We start from the raw sequence: 17,601 nt of genomic DNA, 5'->3' as shown, positions 1-17,601 counted from the left end.
GTGGGCGGAGAATGGCTTGAGAGCGGCCTCGTGGAGAAGGATTTGCTAGCGTGGACTGAGGAGAGATTCAGCGTGAGCTGGCAAGGTGTGCTTGCTGCCCAGAAGGCCGACGGAGGCCTGGGTTGCATCAAGAGAAGCGTGGCCAGCAGGTCGAGGCGACTGTGCCCCTCTGCTCTCGTGAGACCCCACTTGGAGTACTGTGTGGTTGTGGAGCCCTGAGCACAAGCAGGACACGGAGCTGTTGGAGCAGGTCCAGAGGGGGGCCACAAAGATGATCAGAGGGCTGGAACAGCTCCCCTAGGGCAACGGGGTGAGAGAGCTGGGGCTCTTCAGCCTGGGGAAGAGAAGGCCCTGAGGTGACCTTCTAGCAGCATTCCAGGACTGAAGGGGGTCTACAGGAATGCTGGGGGGTTCTTGTTATAAAGGCGGGTAGCGCCAAGGGGAAATGGCTTTGAACTGGAAGAGTGTAGGCTTAGACCAGCTATTAGGAAGAAATTCCCTGCTGTGAGGCTGGTGAGGCACTGGCACAGGTTGCCCAGTGAGGCTGTGAATGTCCCCACGTGGGAGGCCTTCAGGGCCCGGCTGGATGGGGCTGTGAGCAGCCTGGTGTAGAGGGAGGTGTCCCTTCGTGCCGCAGGGGCTGGGAATGAGATGATCTTAGAGGTCCCTCCCAAAACAAAGCAAACCATTGGGAGACTGTATGAAACTGTATACAGTTTTTATTAGAAAAAGAGAGAGTAGAATACAGGCGAACGTGCATTAGCATGAAGTGATGAGGGCAGAGCGAGGCAGGTCTCCTGTGACAGAGCGCAGTGTCTCCTGCTAGAGCCATAAATGCCCAGCGTGCTCAGAGCTGTTCCCTGCCGCCACGTCAGCCCACATCCCCTGCTGGGGACAGCGTGCTGCCAACATAGGCCGGGTCAGCTGCTCTCCGTAGGGACCACGGAGCAGTGTGAGGTGTCCCTTTGTGCCGCAGGGGGTTGGAAAGAGATGATCTAAGAGGTCCCTCCCAAAACAAAGCAAACCATTGTGTGACTGTATGAAAATATATACAGGTTTAATTAAAAAACTAAACTTTATGACTATGTGACTCCCTATGGCTTTCATTTAGGAATACATCATTTCAGCCATGGGAGACATTTTCTTTGGAATAAATAAATAGTGCTCCAGGTATCCTGTTAGGTCTTCCACACTTGTGTCATCTACGTAAGTGTGGGCCTCCTCAGAGTAGAACGCAGGTGAACTGGAGGAGGCTGTTCCACACACGGATCTGTTAGGCATGGCTAAGGAAAGGAAATCCGAGGTTTGGCTGGTGTGTGTTAGAGTGAAGTGATGAGGGCCGAGCGAGGCAGTTCTCCCGTGACTTCCCCAACGGCCCTTCAGCGGTGGCAGCTTGCAGAGGTTCAGCTGTGGCTCTTCTGTCACGGCTGGCCTCAAAGTGAGAATTCTGTCTGTGCTCTGTGCCGTGTTCTGCTGTAGCACAAACACTGGAACAGATGGGAGTCTTTGCTGTGTCTGACTGGGTTTTGTGTTTTGTGCTGCAGTGTATAAGCATGGGAGGATACAGGACAGGAGACCTGGAACGTCTCTGCCGTGAGAGACCGGCCGATCCTCCGGAGGTCCTCTCACACCTGCAGGGTCAGAAGAGGTGAACTGGTAGGTAAATATGGAATCTGTGCCATTGCTCACAAAGCTCTGTAGCACAGCCAGGGACATCTCATGTGGCTTTTGGTTTGTTTTTCTTTGCTTAGAGAAACGAGACGACTGCTGGTGTACAGTCTGTGCCAGGAACGGTGCGAGAGCCTGAAGGAAAACGGGGCTCTCCCAAAGGAGAGATAGGTGCGAGCACTCCTGTTTTAAAAGCGCTTCCCCCCGGATCTTTGGTGATCAATAAACCGTCCTTTACTGAAGGTGCTTTGTCTTGGCCACCGTCATTGCATACTGAACTGCAGCGCACAGCGTGGATATCAGAGCTGGTGGCAGCACAGCACTGAATATCCAGGTACTCTGCAGCACGCGAGAAGGTGGGGAGGGGAGGGTGCAAAGGTGTGAGACTTGAAGGGAGAAGGTTTGCGGTAGAGGGGCGAGGAAAACGTACTCTGAACCACTTGTGTGAGAACTCTCACTGGCAACAGCGAGCAAGTTTTAGGTGACGGAAAGCAGAATAAACGTGGGGTGCAGCTGACGCTGTGTTTTACCCATTGCGTGCTTCCTGGCAGACGGACGGTTGCGGGGCTCCGTCTGCATCTCTTCTCCTCGGCGCCGTGAGAACCGTCCCGTCGCCCGCAGGCTGCGCCGCGATCCATCTGCTAAAAGAGAGAGCGCCGCGTTACAGCCGTGCCTGAGCGCGCGGTGTCAGCATCCCGATTCGGCCCCACGGCTTCCGGTGCCGGGCTGCGACGCTTCCGTGTGCGGCCCCGAGCTCCTCTGCAGTCAGCGGTGAGGGACGGGACCGGGCAGAGCTCTGTCGGAGCGCTCTGTCTCTGCTGACCGCGGTACCGGCAGCCGCGCACCGCCCCGCGCCGCTCACCGCGCCTCGTCCAGCCGCAGCTTCTTGAAGGCCGTCCGCAGGCTCCGCTCCGCCTCGTCGTCGTCGTCGTCGTCGTCCAGCCGCAGCTTCTTGAAGGCCGTCCGCAGGCTCCGCTCGTCGTCGTCGTCGTCGTCGTCGTCCCACTCCTCCTCCTCGTGCCGCCTCTCCTCCGCGACGCGGCGAGCGGGGCCGGCCGTTAGCGGCGATCGCGCGGCCCGCACTCGGGCGGCCCAGGCCCCGGGGCTTTCCGGCCCCGCACGGCCGGCCCCGCACGGCCCCGAGCCCCGCGTCGCCCCGCCGGCCGCGCCGACCGAGGCGCGGGGAGGAGCCGCCCGCAGCCAATGGCCGCCGCGCACGGCGGGAAGCGGGGCCAGCGCCGCGCCGGAGGAGCGCGCTTGCGCGGGGCCGGGCCGGGGCCGCTTCCGGCTGAGGGCCCGCATCCGGGCGGCGCCGGGCCGCGGAGAGGAGGAGAAGCGGAGAGGAGGAGAAGCGGTGAGGCGGAGAGCGGTGAAATCCGAAGAGCGGGGAGATCCGGAGAGCCGTGAGCGTCCGTTGGGCTCCGTCCGCGTCGGCGTCGGCGTCGCTGGGCGCTGCGGGTTCGTTGCGGGGCGCGCGGAGGTCCGCGAGGGGTCGGGCGGGACGGCGCTGCGCCTCGAGGCGCGGCCCGGTGCTGGGGGCGCCGCTCCGTAAGGCGAACCTTGCGGCGCGCTTTGCTAAACGTGCTGCGGGCTGAGAAGCGCTCCTGCCGCCGTTCTCTTAGCGGAGCGAAGGAGAGGTCCGGCTGGGCATCGGCAAGGGGTTCTTCGCTGCGGGGCGGCGGCGTGGGACGGACTGCCCGGGCGGCGGTGGCGGCGCTGAGCTGCCGGAGTTGGAGGGGCATCGGGACGAGGATGTCAGACGGGGCTCTGAACTGGGGCGTTGTGTGTGCAGCCTGGAGTCGGACTCGATGGGCCTTATGTGGAGGGACCGTACGGGGAAGCGTGGGGGAGCGGGGAAGGAGGAGGGTTCCTTTTAGTGCAGAGCGCGGTCCTGGTGTGGTTGGGCAGCCGGGCTGGGGAGGTATGGCACTGCTGCAGCAGAGAGGCTCTTGTCCAGTGGGATACATGCGGCGTGGGCATGATTCTGAGAGTGTTCCGTAGGTGCCAGGAGCTCCTGACAGCAGGACTTGGCCGGCAGTGTGGGGAGAAGGAGGGATTGGGGCACCTGGAGTGTTTCCAGGCCAGGCTGGCCCGGGCCCTGAGCGACCTGATGGAGCTGTGGTGTCCCTCTTTGTTGCGGGACGGCTGGGCGCAATGAGCTCCAAAGGTCCCCTCCACTCTAACGTCTAAGGATGTTATGATGTGTGATTTCCTGCAGAAAAATAGAACTGCTTCAGTGCGAGCTTGTTAGGCGACGAGAGGCTCGAAGCGCACAGCCACGCTCTCTGGCCCTCCGTCCACATCTGAGCAGGGGAATCATTCCCAATGGAGCCGGCCGCAAATGAGGCAGGCAGCGCTCGTGACCTGCAGCCTCTGCTCTCCTCTCCTCCCCTCTCTCGGGCTCCGGCTCAGCAAGGTGCCCTCGCAGCACCCAGACGCTCCACACGCGCCGCTGCCCATGACGCGCTCGAAGCCATTGCAGCTGAAGCAGCTGAAGCAGCACGGCTCGCTGCCCTCCCGGCTCACGCCTGAGCTCTGGGCCCCAGGCGCGCTCACCTGCAGCCCTCCCGCTGCCCTCTCCTCCTGCCCCACTCCCAGCGCTGCTCTTCACACCAGCCCACCCGCACTTGAACTCCTCGCGGCTCAATGGGAGGCTGACGTGCAGGCCACGGCTGCCCGCAGGTGCAGCTGGCCTTCCCAGGGCAAGCAGGAACAGTCCGTGATACAGAAGGCTGGAAAAGCCACCAGGCAAGCTGGAGAGACAAGCTCAAGGCGCTGAGTGCAGGGACACCTTTCTTCCTCGCGCGCTGCTTCCTCTCCTCTTCTTTCTCTCACTCCTCACAGAGCAAGCTGATGCTCACACTCTTCGCCAGCACTTACGCTTTGGCTGAAAGGCCACCGCTTTGGAAGACCAACATGGAAACGTGGGAAAAGCAGCTCCATCTCCGGGGAGGGACGTGAAGCCGGCCGGTTCATCGCCCTGCCACTGCCAGCCCAAGCCAGGCATGTTTGGACCAGCTACTGAAAGAGGCAGCACCAGGTTGAAAAGGTTTCTTTCCCTTTTATTTTAAACTAAGGGATGTGGGTTGCATGTTGTAGATACGTCAACAGACAATAAAATAGCCTGGATGCCGCTCATGACCAGCGACTTGCGCTAAGTTCACCTCATCATCAACATTCTGAAACAGCTATCGAGCTGAAGGACCCTGAAGGAATGCAGCGTCCCCAGCTCTTGCCAGACATGAAATCCCGCACAGGCAAAGTCCCATTTGTTGGTCACGCATCAGAAGCCCTTCCAGCTTCCTCAGTTCCTCTCCAATGTCCATGCAAGGGAAAGCACGGCCACGCCACAAAACCAGGCGTACAGTGCGCTGCCTTTGGAGCACCTCTCACGAAGCATTCCCGCTGCTCCCTGTGGCCTTTGAGGCTTAGCGCTCAAGCCCTCACCGTTTCTTTTTGCTTTCCTTCTTGGCTTTCTTGCTCAGCTGTGCAGCACTTGCCTTGGGTTTCTTCACCGTCTCCCAAGTCTTAGACTCCAAGCCGTCCGAGTCCTACAGGAATCAATTCACAAACAGTCAGGGAACTTTCTGACAATTGCCTGACAGCTCGCTTTGGGAGCTCAAGTCACCTGACTGGGCAGCTTTGGGTGCCAGCGCTGCAAATTGCCTTCCTGGCATCAGGGCACAACAGAAACTCCACCTCTCTCTTGTTCCCAAAAATCCCACGGAAGCTACAGTCTACGGGCCTTGCCTGCAAGGCAGTCCCTGCACAGGGGGACGCCCTGCCTGCCACTCACAGGCCACAGAAGCAGCAGCAGCACGACGATAAGATGAGCTTGCACCTCCGGGCTCCTTGCGTGCCACCAGGAACAGCACGCACGCCCAAGGAAGGGCACAACAAACTGCCGCACTCTCAGCAATGCCGCGGCGCGCTACCATAGGCAACGGCTCCAGCTGCTTCCCTCCCAGCCCATTTCCTCAGCATTTCTATCAACCTCTACCAAACAGAGCGCTACTTACTGTCTCTGGGCACTTGGGAACTGGCAGCATTATGGCCAACACGCACACAAGCTGGAAAAGGGCTCCAAAGAAGAGGCCGTAGCGCAGCACGGTCTCCATCAGCGTGGGCTCAGGGATCTCAGGGGCCGAGAAATGCACTTCAGCGGCCATAGCGCAGACAGCCTGCTGCTCTGCTGCTCTCCAGGAGGCTGCTTTCTGCAAGGGGGAAACGAGAGCCATCATTCCATTCGTGCGCTCCGACGCTGTGACTTCCTGCTAGCAAAAACTCCCAGCCTGACTCAGAGACGTGCTCTGAAGATAGCCTTGGTCTTCCGACCCAACCACAAGGAGGGACGCCAAACTTGCATGTCAGCAAGAGCTGAACAGGCAAGAATCAACTTCTCCCTGAGCTTGATCACACACGCACGACCACTGTCTCAGTAACACTAACAACAATGGGATTAATCCCATCACTTGCACATTTGCATCTACCTGGGCACGTACGTGTTCGCGGCCTTGCTGCTGCTGTGCCGTACGGCACCAAGCACAGCAACAAAGCACGCAGAAAGCCCATCTGCTGAGCACAGGGGGAGGAGCTGGGCTCACGCCTAAGCACTGCTTACTGCAAAGGAAGGCACGCCTACCTGGCAACGGCCACGCAGGATGCTCGACACACAGTCACACACTGTTCTCCTGAGGCCCAACGCAATGGCGCAGCCACTCACACTCTGCTCCTCGACGGTCTGCAACACAAAAGTCACAAGCTGGAAATTCAATTCATCCAAGATGCCATCGGGCCTCCGTGCTCACGGCACTCGCACTCATGTCTTCGCAGGATCAATCAGGCGTGTGCTTACCGAGTGAGCGCTGCTCACTGCCACTTGACACCAGCAATCTACCCCTAACTGTCAAGTATGAACAGGAACCTATGCCTAGCACTAAAATGCTAAAAGTAACCTATGCCTAACTCTAACATAAGAACAGGAACCTATGCCTAACACTAAAATGCTAAAAGTAACCTATGCCTAACTCAAGAACAGGAACCTATGCCTAACACTAAAATGCTAAAAGTAACCTAAGCCTAACTCTAACATACGAACAATAACCTAACACTAACACTAACACTAAAATCAACAACAACACCTAAACTATAACTCCCGCAGCTTTTAAATGGGAAGAGGAGAACTTGGCTCCCCAGGAGGCTCGGAGGAGGAGCTGATGGAAACTCATGCCACCCAGCTAATGCTGGGGGCGGGGGCCGCGCAGCGGGTAGGGAGCCGAGCACCTGGACCAGCGACGGTGGAGCTGGGACATCGCCAATGCGGGGCCTGGCACGGTGGTGTGGTGCCAGGCCAGCTGTGCCGCAGGCGGATCCACCTCCATGGGCTCATCTGCAGGTGGATCCACCTCCATGGGCTCATCCGGAGGTGGATCCACCTCCATGGGCTCCACGGAGGTGGTCACCGCGCTGGCCCAGGCGCGATGGAAACGCACTCTCTGCCCCCTCCTCCGCTTGATCTTAAAGGCGGCCCCCCTCCTCCTCTTCGCCTCTGGGAAGCCAAGCTCCCTCTTCCCATTTAAAATAGGGCAAGCATCGCCCCTCGCTCTCTTCGCTCCAGCCATGGCTGTCGGAGCTCTCAGAGCGAGTGCGTTGGCCGGGGCAGCGGTGACCAAGGTGACGGCTGTGATGCGGCGAAGGTTCTAAAATGGCAGCCGCACTGCTGGCAATGGCGTTCCACATAGCATGAGGAGGGGGCCGGAGGACAGGGCACCGGACGGCAGCTAGAAGGCACTCCCTGTGCCCAGCGGGCAGCCGGAGTTTGAGGAGCATCGGGACGAGGATGTCAGACGGGGGTCTGGGACTGGTGATGGGGCCGATGCCATCAAACGTCTTTATGGGCGGCGTGGACAGTGGGATCGTGTGCATCCTCATCAAGTTTGCAGGCGATACAAGCTGAGTGGTGCAGGGGACCCGTTAGAGGGAAGGGATGCTGTCCAGAGGAACGTGGACACAGTTAGAGGTGGGCCCATGGCATCGTCAGGAAGTTCACCGAGGCCGAGAGCAAGGTCCTGCCTTTGGGTCGGGGCAATGTCAAGCAGGGCTACGGGGTGGGCGGAGAATGGCTTGAGAGCGGCCTCGTGGAGAAGGATTTGCTAGCGTGGACTGAGGAGAGATTCAGCGTGAGCTGGCAAGGTGTGCTTGCTGCCCAGAAGGCCGACGGAGGCCTGGGTTGCATCAAGAGAAGCGTGGCCAGCAGGTCGAGGCGACTGTGCCCCTCTGCTCTCGTGAGACCCCACTTGGAGTACTGTGTGGTTGTGGAGCCCTGAGCACAAGCAGGACACGGAGCTGTTGGAGCAGGTCCAGAGGGGGGCCACAAAGATGATCAGAGGGCTGGAACAGCTCCCCTAGGGCAACGGGGTGAGAGAGCTGGGGCTCTTCAGCCTGGGGAAGAGAAGGCCCTGAGGTGACCTTCTAGCAGCATTCCAGGACTGAAGGGGGTCTACAGGAAAGCTGGGGGGTTCTTGTTATAAAGGCGGGTAGCGCCAAGGGGAAATGGCTTTGAACTGGAAGAGTGTAGGCTTAGACCAGCTATTAGGAAGAAATTCCCTGCTGTGAGGCTGGTGAGGCACTGGCACAGGTTGCCCAGTGAGGCTGTGAATGTCCCCACGTGGGAGGCCTTCAGGGCCCGGCTGGATGGAGCTGTGAGCAGCCTGGTGTAGAGGGAGGTGTCCCTTCGTGCCGCAGGGGCTGGGAATGAGATGATCTTAGAGGTCCCTCCCAAAACAAAGCAAACCATTGGGAGACTGTATGAAACTGTATACAGTTTTTATTAGAAAAAGAGAGAGTAGAATACAGGCGAACGTGCATTAGCATGAAGTGATGAGGGCAGAGCGAGGCAGGTCTCCTGTGACAGAGCGCAGTGTCTCCTGCTAGAGCCATAAATGCCCAGCGTGCTCAGAGCTGTTCCCTGCCGCCACGTCAGCCCACATCCCCTGCTGGGGACAGCGTGCTGCCAACATAGGCCGGGTCAGCTGCTCTCCGTAGGGACCACGGAGCAGTGTGAGGTGTCCCTTTGTGCCGCAGGGGGTTGGAAAGAGATGATCTAAGAGGTCCCTCCCAAAACAAAGCAAACCATTGTGTGACTGTATGAAACTATATACAGGTTTAATTAAAAAACTAAACTGTATGACTATGTGACTCCCTATGGCTTTCATTTAGGAATACATCATTTCAGCCATGGGAGACATTTTCTTTGGAATAAATAAATAGTGCTCCAGGTATCCTGTTAGGTCTTCCACACTTGTGTCATCTACGTAAGTGTGGGCCTCCTCAGAGTGGAACGCGGGTGAACTGGAGGAGGCTGTTCCACACACGGATCTGTTAGGCATGGCTAAGGAAAGGAAATCCGAGGTTTGGCTGGTGTGTGTTAGAGTGAAGTGATGAGGGCCGAGCGAGGCAGTTCTCCCGTGACTTCCCCAACGGCCCTTCAGCGGTGGCAGCTTGCAGAGGTTCAGCTGTGGCTCTTCTGTCACGGCTGGCCTCAAAGTGAGAATTCTGTCTGTGCTCTGTGCCGTGTTCTGCTGTAGCACAAACACTGGAACAGATGGGAGTCTTTGCTGTGTCTGACTGGGTTTTGTGTTTTGTGCTGCAGTGTATAAGCATGGGAGGATACAGGACAGGAGACCTGGAACGTCTCTGCCGTGAGAGACCGGCCGATCCTCCGGAGGTCCTCTCACACCTGCAGGGTCAGAAGAGGTGAACTGGTAGGTAAATATGGAATCTGTGCCATTGCTCACAAAGCTCTGTAGCACAGCCAGGGACATCTCATGTGGCTTTTGGTTTGTTTTTCTTTGCTTAGAGAAACGAGACGACTGCTGGTGTACAGTCTGTGCCAGGAACGGTGCGAGAGCCTGAAGGAAAACGGGGCTCTCCCAAAGGAGAGATAGGTGCGAGCACTCCTGTTTTAAAAGCGCTTCCCCCCGGATCTTTGGTGATCAATAAACCGTCCTTTACTGAAGGTGCTTTGTCTTGGCCACCGTCATTGCATACTGAACTGCAGCGCACAGCGTGGATATCAGAGCTGGTGGCAGCACAGCACTGAATATCCAGGTACTCTGCAGCACGCGAGAAGGTGGGGAGGGGAGGGTGCAAAGGTGTGAGACTTGAAGGGAGAAGGTTTGCGGTAGAGGGGCGAGGAAAACGTACTCTGAACCACTTGTGTGAGAACTCTCACTGGCAACAGCGAGCAAGTTTTAGGTGACGGAAAGCAGAATAAACGTGGGGTGCAGCTGACGCTGTGTTTTACCCATTGCGTGCTTCCTGGCAGACGGACGGTTGCGGGGCTCCGTCTGCATCTCTTCTCCTCGGCGCCGTGAGAACCGTCCCGTCGCCCGCAGGCTGCGCCGCGATCCATCTGCTAAAAGAGAGAGCGCCGCGTTACAGCCGTGCCTGAGCGCGCGGTGTCAGCATCCCGATTCGGCCCCACGGCTTCCGGTGCCGGGCTGCGACGCTTCCGTGTGCGGCCCCGAGCTCCTCTGCAGTCAGCGGTGAGGGACGGGACCGGGCAGAGCTCTGTCGGAGCGCTCTGTCTCTGCTGACCGCGGTACCGGCAGCCGCGCACCGCCCCGCGCCGCTCACCGCGCCTCGTCCAGCCGCAGCTTCTTGAAGGCCGTCCGCAGGCTCCGCTCCGCCTCGTCGTCGTCGTCGTCGTCGTCCAGCCGCAGCTTCTTGAAGGCCGTCCGCAGGCTCCGCTCGTCGTCGTCGTCGTCGTCGTCGTCGTCCCACTCCTCCTCCTCGTGCCGCCTCTCCTCCGCGACGCGGCGAGCGGGGCCGGCCGTTAGCGGCGATCGCGCGGCCCGCACTCGGGCGGCCCAGGCCCCGGGGCTTTCCGGCCCCGCACGGCCGGCCCCGCACGGCCCCGAGCCCCGCGTCGCCCCGCCGGCCGCGCCGACCGAGGCGCGGGGAGGAGCCGCCCGCAGCCAATGGCCGCCGCGCACGGCGGGAAGCGGGGCCAGCGCCGCGCCGGAGGAGCGCGCTTGCGCGGGGCCGGGCCGGGGCCGCTTCCGGCTGAGGGCCCGCATCCGGGCGGCGCCGGGCCGCGGAGAGGAGGAGAAGCGGAGAGGAGGAGAAGCGGTGAGGCGGAGAGCGGTGAAATCCGAAGAGCGGGGAGATCCGGAGAGCCGTGAGCGTCCGTTGGGCTCCGTCCGCGTCGGCGTCGGCGTCGCTGGGCGCTGCGGGTTCGTTGCGGGGCGCGCGGAGGTCCGCGAGGGGTCGGGCGGGACGGCGCTGCGCCTCGAGGCGCGGCCCGGTGCTGGGGGCGCCGCTCCGTAAGGCGAACCTTGCGGCGCGCTTTGCTAAACGTGCTGCGGGCTGAGAAGCGCTCCTGCCGCCGTTCTCTTAGCGGAGCGAAGGAGAGGTCCGGCTGGGCATCGGCAAGGGGTTCTTCGCTGCGGGGCGGCGGCGTGGGACGGACTGCCCGGGCGGCGGTGGCGGCGCTGAGCTGCCGGAGTTGGAGGGGCATCGGGACGAGGATGTCAGACGGGGCTCTGAACTGGGGCGTTGTGTGTGCAGCCTGGAGTCGGACTCGACGGGCCTTATTTGTCCCATTCTTGTTCTCTGCTCTATGTAATACAGCGTTTGTGTGTTTCAAAGGTAGAGATTACAGATTAATGTTGTATTTGTGTAGAAGCTGCTTCTTGGCCGAGGAAAATGCTTTGTGGAGCTGGAGCTGCATGTGTTACCACAGTTGGGGCTCATGCCACTGTGAGTGTCTGAATAACACTGCTTGGATGAGCAGCACACAGTCAGGCTCTGTCCCAGCCTCTTTCTCCAGTGTTTGTTTGCTGTGTGACTCACAGGACAGCGTGTGCCTCAGTGTTTTTGTGGTACGTCATCCTTTTGCATGTGTCATAATGGCTGCCTGCAGTAAGGCCTGTCCAGCTGGAATGTGAGCAGAGCAGGCAGCTGGAACGGCAGCATGGGGAGCTGTCTCCAAATGGAGTGAGAATGTGCAGGAGCAGAAGTTGCCAACTCATATCTGCTTAAGCCGCTAAACCATCGAGGTGCTGATTGCTCCTCTGTTCTTACCTGCACTTCTTATTTTCTGTACTTCAGAAAAAGTGGAGTATTTCCTGATTTTTCAGGTAGGGCCTTGGTATTCCTGTTGGTACCCATCACTTCTGGTCGGGCACTCGGTGCTGCTGAGCAGAGCCTGACTGTGATGTTTGTACCCTCTGTTGAGGTACTTGAAGGCATTGATGAGAATCTCCCTGAGCCTCTTCCAGGCTGAGCAGCCCCAGCTCCCTGCCTTTTTTCACATGAGAAGTACTTCACTGACCAAACTTGGTTGCCCTACATTGGACTCTTTCCAGTAGCTCCATGTTTCTCTTATACTGGGAAGCCCAGAACAGGGCTCAGTGTGAGCTGGTCAGTGCTGAGCAGAGGGGAACAATCACCTCCCTCCATCTGCTGCCAACACTTCAGGGTGTATAATGTAGCCCAGAATATCATGAGCCTTCTTCACAGCAAGGGCATGCTGTGGGCTCATTTTTCCTTTGGTATTCACCAGGAGTCCTTGGGCCTTTTCTGTCAAGCTGCTTTACAGCCAGGTGCCTGGAAGTGCTCTCCAGGGACAGGACTTTGCAGCTCCCATGGCTGAGCTGCAGTGAGGTTGCTGTCAGACCATTTTTTTTCCAGCCTGTCAGGGTCTCTCTCAGCAAAACCCTTGGGTGTATCTACCCCTCTTGTCCATAAGATCAGCAAACTGAGGGTGCAGTATAAGCCATGGATCCATAATGACGATGTTAAGCAGGAGTGGACCCACTGTTGACTCCGGGGTACATTACATTACTGGCCTCCAGCCTGACCCTGCACAGCTGTTTGCTTCTTACTGCTTGGCTCATCCAGCCCACGCCTCATCAATTTCTCTGTCAGGGTCTTAATTGGAGGTGGTGCTTATAAGCCTTGCTGAAGTCAGAGTTAAAATATCTACTGCTTTCCTCTTGTCTGCCAAGCCAGCTATGTTTTCATAGAAGAAATTGGTCAGGTATGATTTCCTCTTGCAATTTTAAAATAAATAAATAAACCAAAAGGCCTGAGATTATGATCTGGTCACAATCCCCACAAACCTGTGCAGTGTGGCAACCACCAAACAGCCCTTATTTCCAAAAGTACTCAAGTCAATCACTGGTACTTGTATCCTGCTATAAGGTAGCTTTGCAGAGACCGGGGTAGCAAAACACCTGTGTGCAAAGAATTTAACGTGTGGCAATGGAGGCTATGTTGATGAAAAGGTTTTTTTGTTTCAAGCATGAAATGAAACAGCAGTCTTGGCTACCAGGGTGGTTATGAAAGTTTTTTTGGATGGCTTAAGCAAAGTTGGGGTTGGCAGTTGAGATCCTTTCTCAATTTTGACCTGTTTCTGTTGCGAGTTTACTGCTTCTGATTTACTTAACTCAAAATTATGCATCTACATCTTGTAAACGGAAAGCAAAGGCAGGGTGAACCAGAAAATGTGTTGAGTGGGTTGGTTGGGTTTGTTAGTTTGTTAGCTTTGTTGGGGTTTAGTTTTGTTTTTATGTCAAGTACTTCAGTTTAAAAAAAAGATCCTGTATAGGCTGAGTGCAGCATGCAGAGCAATCACTTCTGAGTCTTGCTTTCCTATTTCTTCTTCCAGCAGTTCAGGGTGTATAATCAAAAACAGCTGCAGTTTAACTCTTAGAGTGTTCTGGGATAGTATGAATGTAATTAAAGTGAAGGATAGATTGTCTAAATCCGAACAGCTTAAATAAAAAGCTAATGCCTTTTGAAAGCAGTCTGTTCTTTTGTTCTTTTCCTTCAGTCCTCCACGGTGGCAGTAGCTGCAGCAGGTCATAGGGCACATCCAAAACCTGCGGGTCTAACATGAGGCACTGCACTGCTTCCCCCACTTGTAATGGAGGAGGAGAATTTAACCAAGTACCTACCAAATGCTTACTTAGCAGTCTTGTCTTCAGAGCAGTCTATTTTTGTGGGTTTTTTTAAGTATTACTCTATGTATGTATAATATCAAGCCTCACTGCTGGAAATAGCTGTAGAAAGCTGTGTGTTTCTAATGAGGTTGTTTTCTTCTCACCATTTCTGGAGGTATTCTGGTAGCATCTCTAAGACAAATGGAAGAGTCTGCCTAAGCTTTAATAGATGTGCAAGGTGCTGTTGACCAGATTTTACTTTAAATTGCTATTTCACCAATGCAGGTGTACAAGAAGAGGCTGTTCCATTCCTGGATATCATAAAGCTTGTTCTGAATTGACTTTGAAAAACATTCTACTAGAATGACCTCAGCTGTGTGCACTCAGTTTGCTGTTTTGAGTTTATTTTCATGTATCATGGTGCTGCTGGGCAACTAATCTTTTTAACATGGCATTTGTTCTCGTTTTCATGTTTCTTTTCTGTTTTTAGCAGTATATGGTAACTGGCAGTTCTGACCACCTTAATGATGAAAACAGAAGCTAAGGATGGAGAGGAGGAAAGCCTGCAAACAGCATTCAAAAAGCTGAGAGTTGATGCAGCTGGGTAAGTAACAGCATGGGGAGGTACAGAGTTAACCTTACAGAGGGACTGAGAGGGGAGCACCCCTCCTGTTACATCTGAACAAGTGAAGTAATTTCAGAAGGTCAGGCACTGAAAGCCTTCATTGTAGTTCGGTTGAAATAAATTCACTAACTGTAGGCTGTGTTTCTCAAGAAGTCATGATTTGTTAAATCATCCTTAGCTCTCAGCAGCAGACCTAACAATAAGCAGCAGTTGACAGCTTGCTTGATCTGAATTTTGGCAGGATTCTGGCTGTCCCAGGTTGTGCCTGTGGCTCTGGAAGTCAGCGTATGATCACTGCTGTACAGGCTGCCTTGAGATGAACTGTTTTTCCCAAAAGAGAGATATTCCTTCCATATCAGTGAAGGAGAGCATTAGATGCAATGCATGATTCCCACACAAACTGTTATCGTTGATGTCACTTTCAGACTTTCTGTTTATAGCTAAAAATGCTAACTGGAGAAGAATGCTTTTTTTGTCTTGCTTCATGGGAGATCCGATGTGTGGCACTTAACCCTTGCTGTCCTGGGCAGAAGACAAGCAGTATGTGTCTTCTGTTAGCAAAACTTTTTTTTATCAAGAACAAACAGATAGTTTCTATGTAATTCTTTTGCTGCTGATGAATGTGTGTTGTTACATATGGGGCACTAATTTCAGTGGGCTGCAGGCTGTAATGCAGTTATGCTGCTGACCGAAGTACAGCTGTAAGGCAGAATGTAAATATCAAGTTGGTAGTTGGAATTCCCTTAGAAGCTAGGTGGCAAGAAGAGAGGCTTCTAATATTATCTTTCATTTAAGTAATTAAGCTTGTTAGAAATCTGTCACCACCCAAGTGCCTTTCATTACTTCAGTATCTCTAGTCCAGAAGCCAGGTCAGGAACACTTTAATAGTGGTGGTTTTTGCTCTTGACCTTCAATTTACTTCTGTGTTCATAGTTGTAAAATGGAAAACAGCAGGTGCTTGAAGAATGGGTTAGTCTCCTAAATACCAGTTAATGCTGTCCTTCGGTGGCACGTGAGGACTTATTTCCATTTCTTGGGAAGTCAATCCTGCTTAAAAAACAATTTAATGTAAGATTACTTGATCCTTATCAATGCCAGATCAATATCTGAAGTCGCAGCTTGAAAAATGGCTTGTGCTATTGTCACAGATTGTTGGAAATCTCATTTTGGGGTGGATTTATAGCACTAGAGAAAGGAGTACGTTTTCTGTTTTGTCTGACTTGAATAAAAGTTGAAAATTTGTCACAGTTCTGTTGTTCAAGTGGGTGAACTTTCGGTAATATGAAGAGTTTCAGCTTACATTGTCCTAGACAAAGGCATAAGTGTTCTTCAGATAAACAAAGTCTATTTATGTCTGAAGAACATTTATTTTTAGGAAAGAATGGTTTATTTGTCTCTGAAAAAGAGGCACATCTCTTCAGTGATGCTTTTTCCCCTCTCCTGGGGGAACTGAGGTTTAGCTGTTCTGTGTGCTTCTACACTGAGGTGTGGATTTTGGATGTGCAGTCTCACTGCTGTATGGCATCAACTTTGGGGGCAGTTTGTTATACAATTTTCTGGCATAGAACTGCGTAATGCTGCCTGAAGATCTGTGTTGTCTTTGTGGGCAGCTCTTTTGAGCCATGTCAGAAATGATTCGGGTAATTTTTGTGGGAAGAAAGGTCACAAGTATTTCCATGCTTGCTAGCTAATCTTTGCTATTGATTGTTCATTTTTCACAGCTCTACTGCTTCTCTTTCTATTGGTGAAGGGACACGAGCACTAGTTAGAGCAGCAGCAGATGAAACCAAACCTAAGACTGCTTGTACTTCTAAGGATACCTGGCATGGGTAAGAGAAGTCTGGGATTGTCAGGCTACTTCAAATGTGATTATGATGAAAATGAATTTTAAATAGCCAGTTCTTCCGGTAACCTGGCCTCTAAGTAAGAGCTTTACATTTATTTTTATTAAAGAGCTTGTTTAAAATACTCTGCAGTACTTTTTTTTCCTTGTCATATGAAGGCTGTTCTTATTTACAATTACATGAAGTGAAAGGAAATGCTGGTCAGCTAAACGTTGTAGATGATTTTAGTGTAACTGTGGACTACTGTTTTTCAACTACACGGTCATGAATGCATCTCTTTCACTAGCTGTTAAACTTTGTGGAAGATGTCAGTGTGCTACAGATGCTAAATTAAAAACCATTCTTGATTGTGTATGCAGAACTTCATGCATCTTTGATTGTAACAAAGATGTTCTTGTTGATTTGTGCTATCTTCTTGTGCTCTGTCTTTCTCTCAGAGGTTATCTTACATGCTGTACTCATCTTTTTTAACCCTAAAAGCACACACTTCAGAATTCATTTCTCAGCTGTTCCTTTTGTACACTTTACAGGTGCTTGACTAGAACAGTGTCAAATTCCAAGATAGTAGAATACCCTCAGCAAATGCTCTGAGCTTAAAGCTCCTGCATGCAACACTAGATATTTTGCTGAATGTTATCCTTAGTCCAACAGTGAGTCCTTTAGTGAAACTTCACTCACTTTTTGTATCTTTCTCTGTTAGGTCTGTGAAGAAACCTTCCAGAGGAGCTGTGAGAACTCAGCGTCGCAGGCGTTCCAAGTCCCCAATTCTTCATCCTCCAAAATTTATTCACTGCAGCACAAAATCACAATCCACGTGCAACCCACTGATGCACAAAGGCCAGATTGATGCCCCAGCTGACGGCGGTGCGTTTGGAATATTAGTCCCAAAGGAAGCTTGTGCACATGAACGATGCAGTATTGCCTCAGACATTGGCCAGAAAAGAGATGGCGTCGGTTGTTCCGGAGCCTCTGTTGCACAGTCCACGTCAGTGAACACACAAGAAAATTCTCCCACTGCCATTTCTTTAGTATCTGAAGCAAGCCTAAAGACTGCAGAGCTCTCTGACTTCCGATCTGTGTCCAAGCTGAACAAGCATAAGCCATGTGCCTGCGTAGATAAAGCCTGTCAGTGTAAACGATGGCAAGAAATGGAGGTGTATAAATTCTCTGGCTTGCAGAACGCTTTCACGTTGGCATCTGATAGAAGAACAGTTGCTGAGGATCACTCCCAGTCTTTGCCATCGAGAACTCCATCGAGTTCTCCACGCTCTTGCTCTGAGCAAGCCAGAGCCTTTGTGGATGATGTGACTATCGAAGACCTTTCAGGATACATGGAATATTACTTGTATATTCCAAAGAAAATGTCTCACATGGCAGAAATGATGTACACCTGAAAACAAGGACTGCTAAAAACAGAAGGGTGGGTGGTTTGTACATGTCCTTAGTCACAGTCATGTGAGATGGAACCTGATCATTGCTCACTGTGCTTGCAATAAAATCCTTTCTTCGCATCTTA

The 17,601-nt window shown here is 53.8% G+C and overlaps 3 protein-coding genes and 1 long non-coding RNA gene across 33 annotated transcripts in view; 1 reads left to right on the top strand and 3 right to left on the bottom strand.

Annotated features, from left to right (window-relative positions):
• LOC128081105 (protein MANBAL-like) overlaps nt 1–6,591 on the bottom strand; it is a 25,179-nt gene extending 18,588 nt beyond the window's left edge. Inside the window, exons 1-3 of one of the 2 annotated variants that reach the window (XM_052684056.1) lie at nt 6,311–6,590; nt 5,688–5,882; nt 4,708–5,219 (exon numbers count right to left, since the gene is read on the bottom strand). In XM_052684056.1, the coding sequence (XP_052540016.1) occupies nt 5,112–5,219; nt 5,688–5,837 (258 nt within the window). In that variant the 5' untranslated portion in view covers nt 5,838–5,882; nt 6,311–6,590 and the 3' untranslated portion in view covers nt 4,708–5,111. Of the gene's footprint in view, nt 1–4,707; nt 5,220–5,687; nt 5,883–6,310 lie in introns of those variants that run through there. The other variant, XM_052684055.1, reaches the window with a different exon arrangement.
• OSER1 (oxidative stress responsive serine rich 1) overlaps nt 1–17,601 on the top strand; it is a 19,340-nt gene extending 1,739 nt beyond the window's left edge. For 12 of the 29 annotated variants that reach the window (XR_008206995.1, XR_008206988.1, XR_008206982.1 and 9 more), the window contains 2 exons: nt 1,545–1,656; nt 1,752–1,910. Coding sequence is in view for 9 of the 29 variants with exons in the window: in XM_052684042.1 (XP_052540002.1) it covers nt 14,141–14,220; nt 15,963–16,070; nt 16,786–17,479 (882 nt within the window). In the remaining 20 variants the exon portion in view is untranslated. The other 17 variants (XR_008206990.1, XR_008206987.1, XR_008206991.1 and 14 more) reach the window with 14 other exon arrangements.
• LOC128081108 (uncharacterized) lies at nt 1,057–2,625 on the bottom strand. The gene is made up of 4 exons (XR_008206999.1): nt 2,531–2,625; nt 2,199–2,309; nt 1,566–1,631; nt 1,057–1,270 (listed from the first exon to the last, which is right to left on the bottom strand). It is a non-coding gene; the product is annotated as an uncharacterized LOC128081108 (long non-coding RNA).
• LOC128081103 (oxidative stress-responsive serine-rich protein 1-like) lies at nt 8,470–10,947 on the bottom strand. The gene is made up of 4 exons (XM_052684052.1): nt 10,306–10,947; nt 9,974–10,084; nt 9,341–9,406; nt 8,470–9,045 (listed from the first exon to the last, which is right to left on the bottom strand). Exons 1-4 carry the CDS (start codon nt 10,746–10,748, stop codon nt 8,883–8,885), a joined length of 783 nt encoding a protein of 260 aa, XP_052540012.1. The 5' UTR covers nt 10,749–10,947; the 3' UTR covers nt 8,470–8,882.

The sequence above is a fragment of the Tympanuchus pallidicinctus genome, unplaced genomic scaffold, assembly GCF_026119805.1.
Source record: "Tympanuchus pallidicinctus isolate F22 unplaced genomic scaffold, pur_lepc_1.0 scaffold20, whole genome shotgun sequence".
In the NCBI taxonomy this organism is placed as follows: domain Eukaryota; kingdom Metazoa; phylum Chordata; class Aves; order Galliformes; family Phasianidae; genus Tympanuchus; species Tympanuchus pallidicinctus.
Note: the sequence above shows the minus strand (reverse complement) of the source record. Positions and strands in the feature narration are given on the sequence as shown.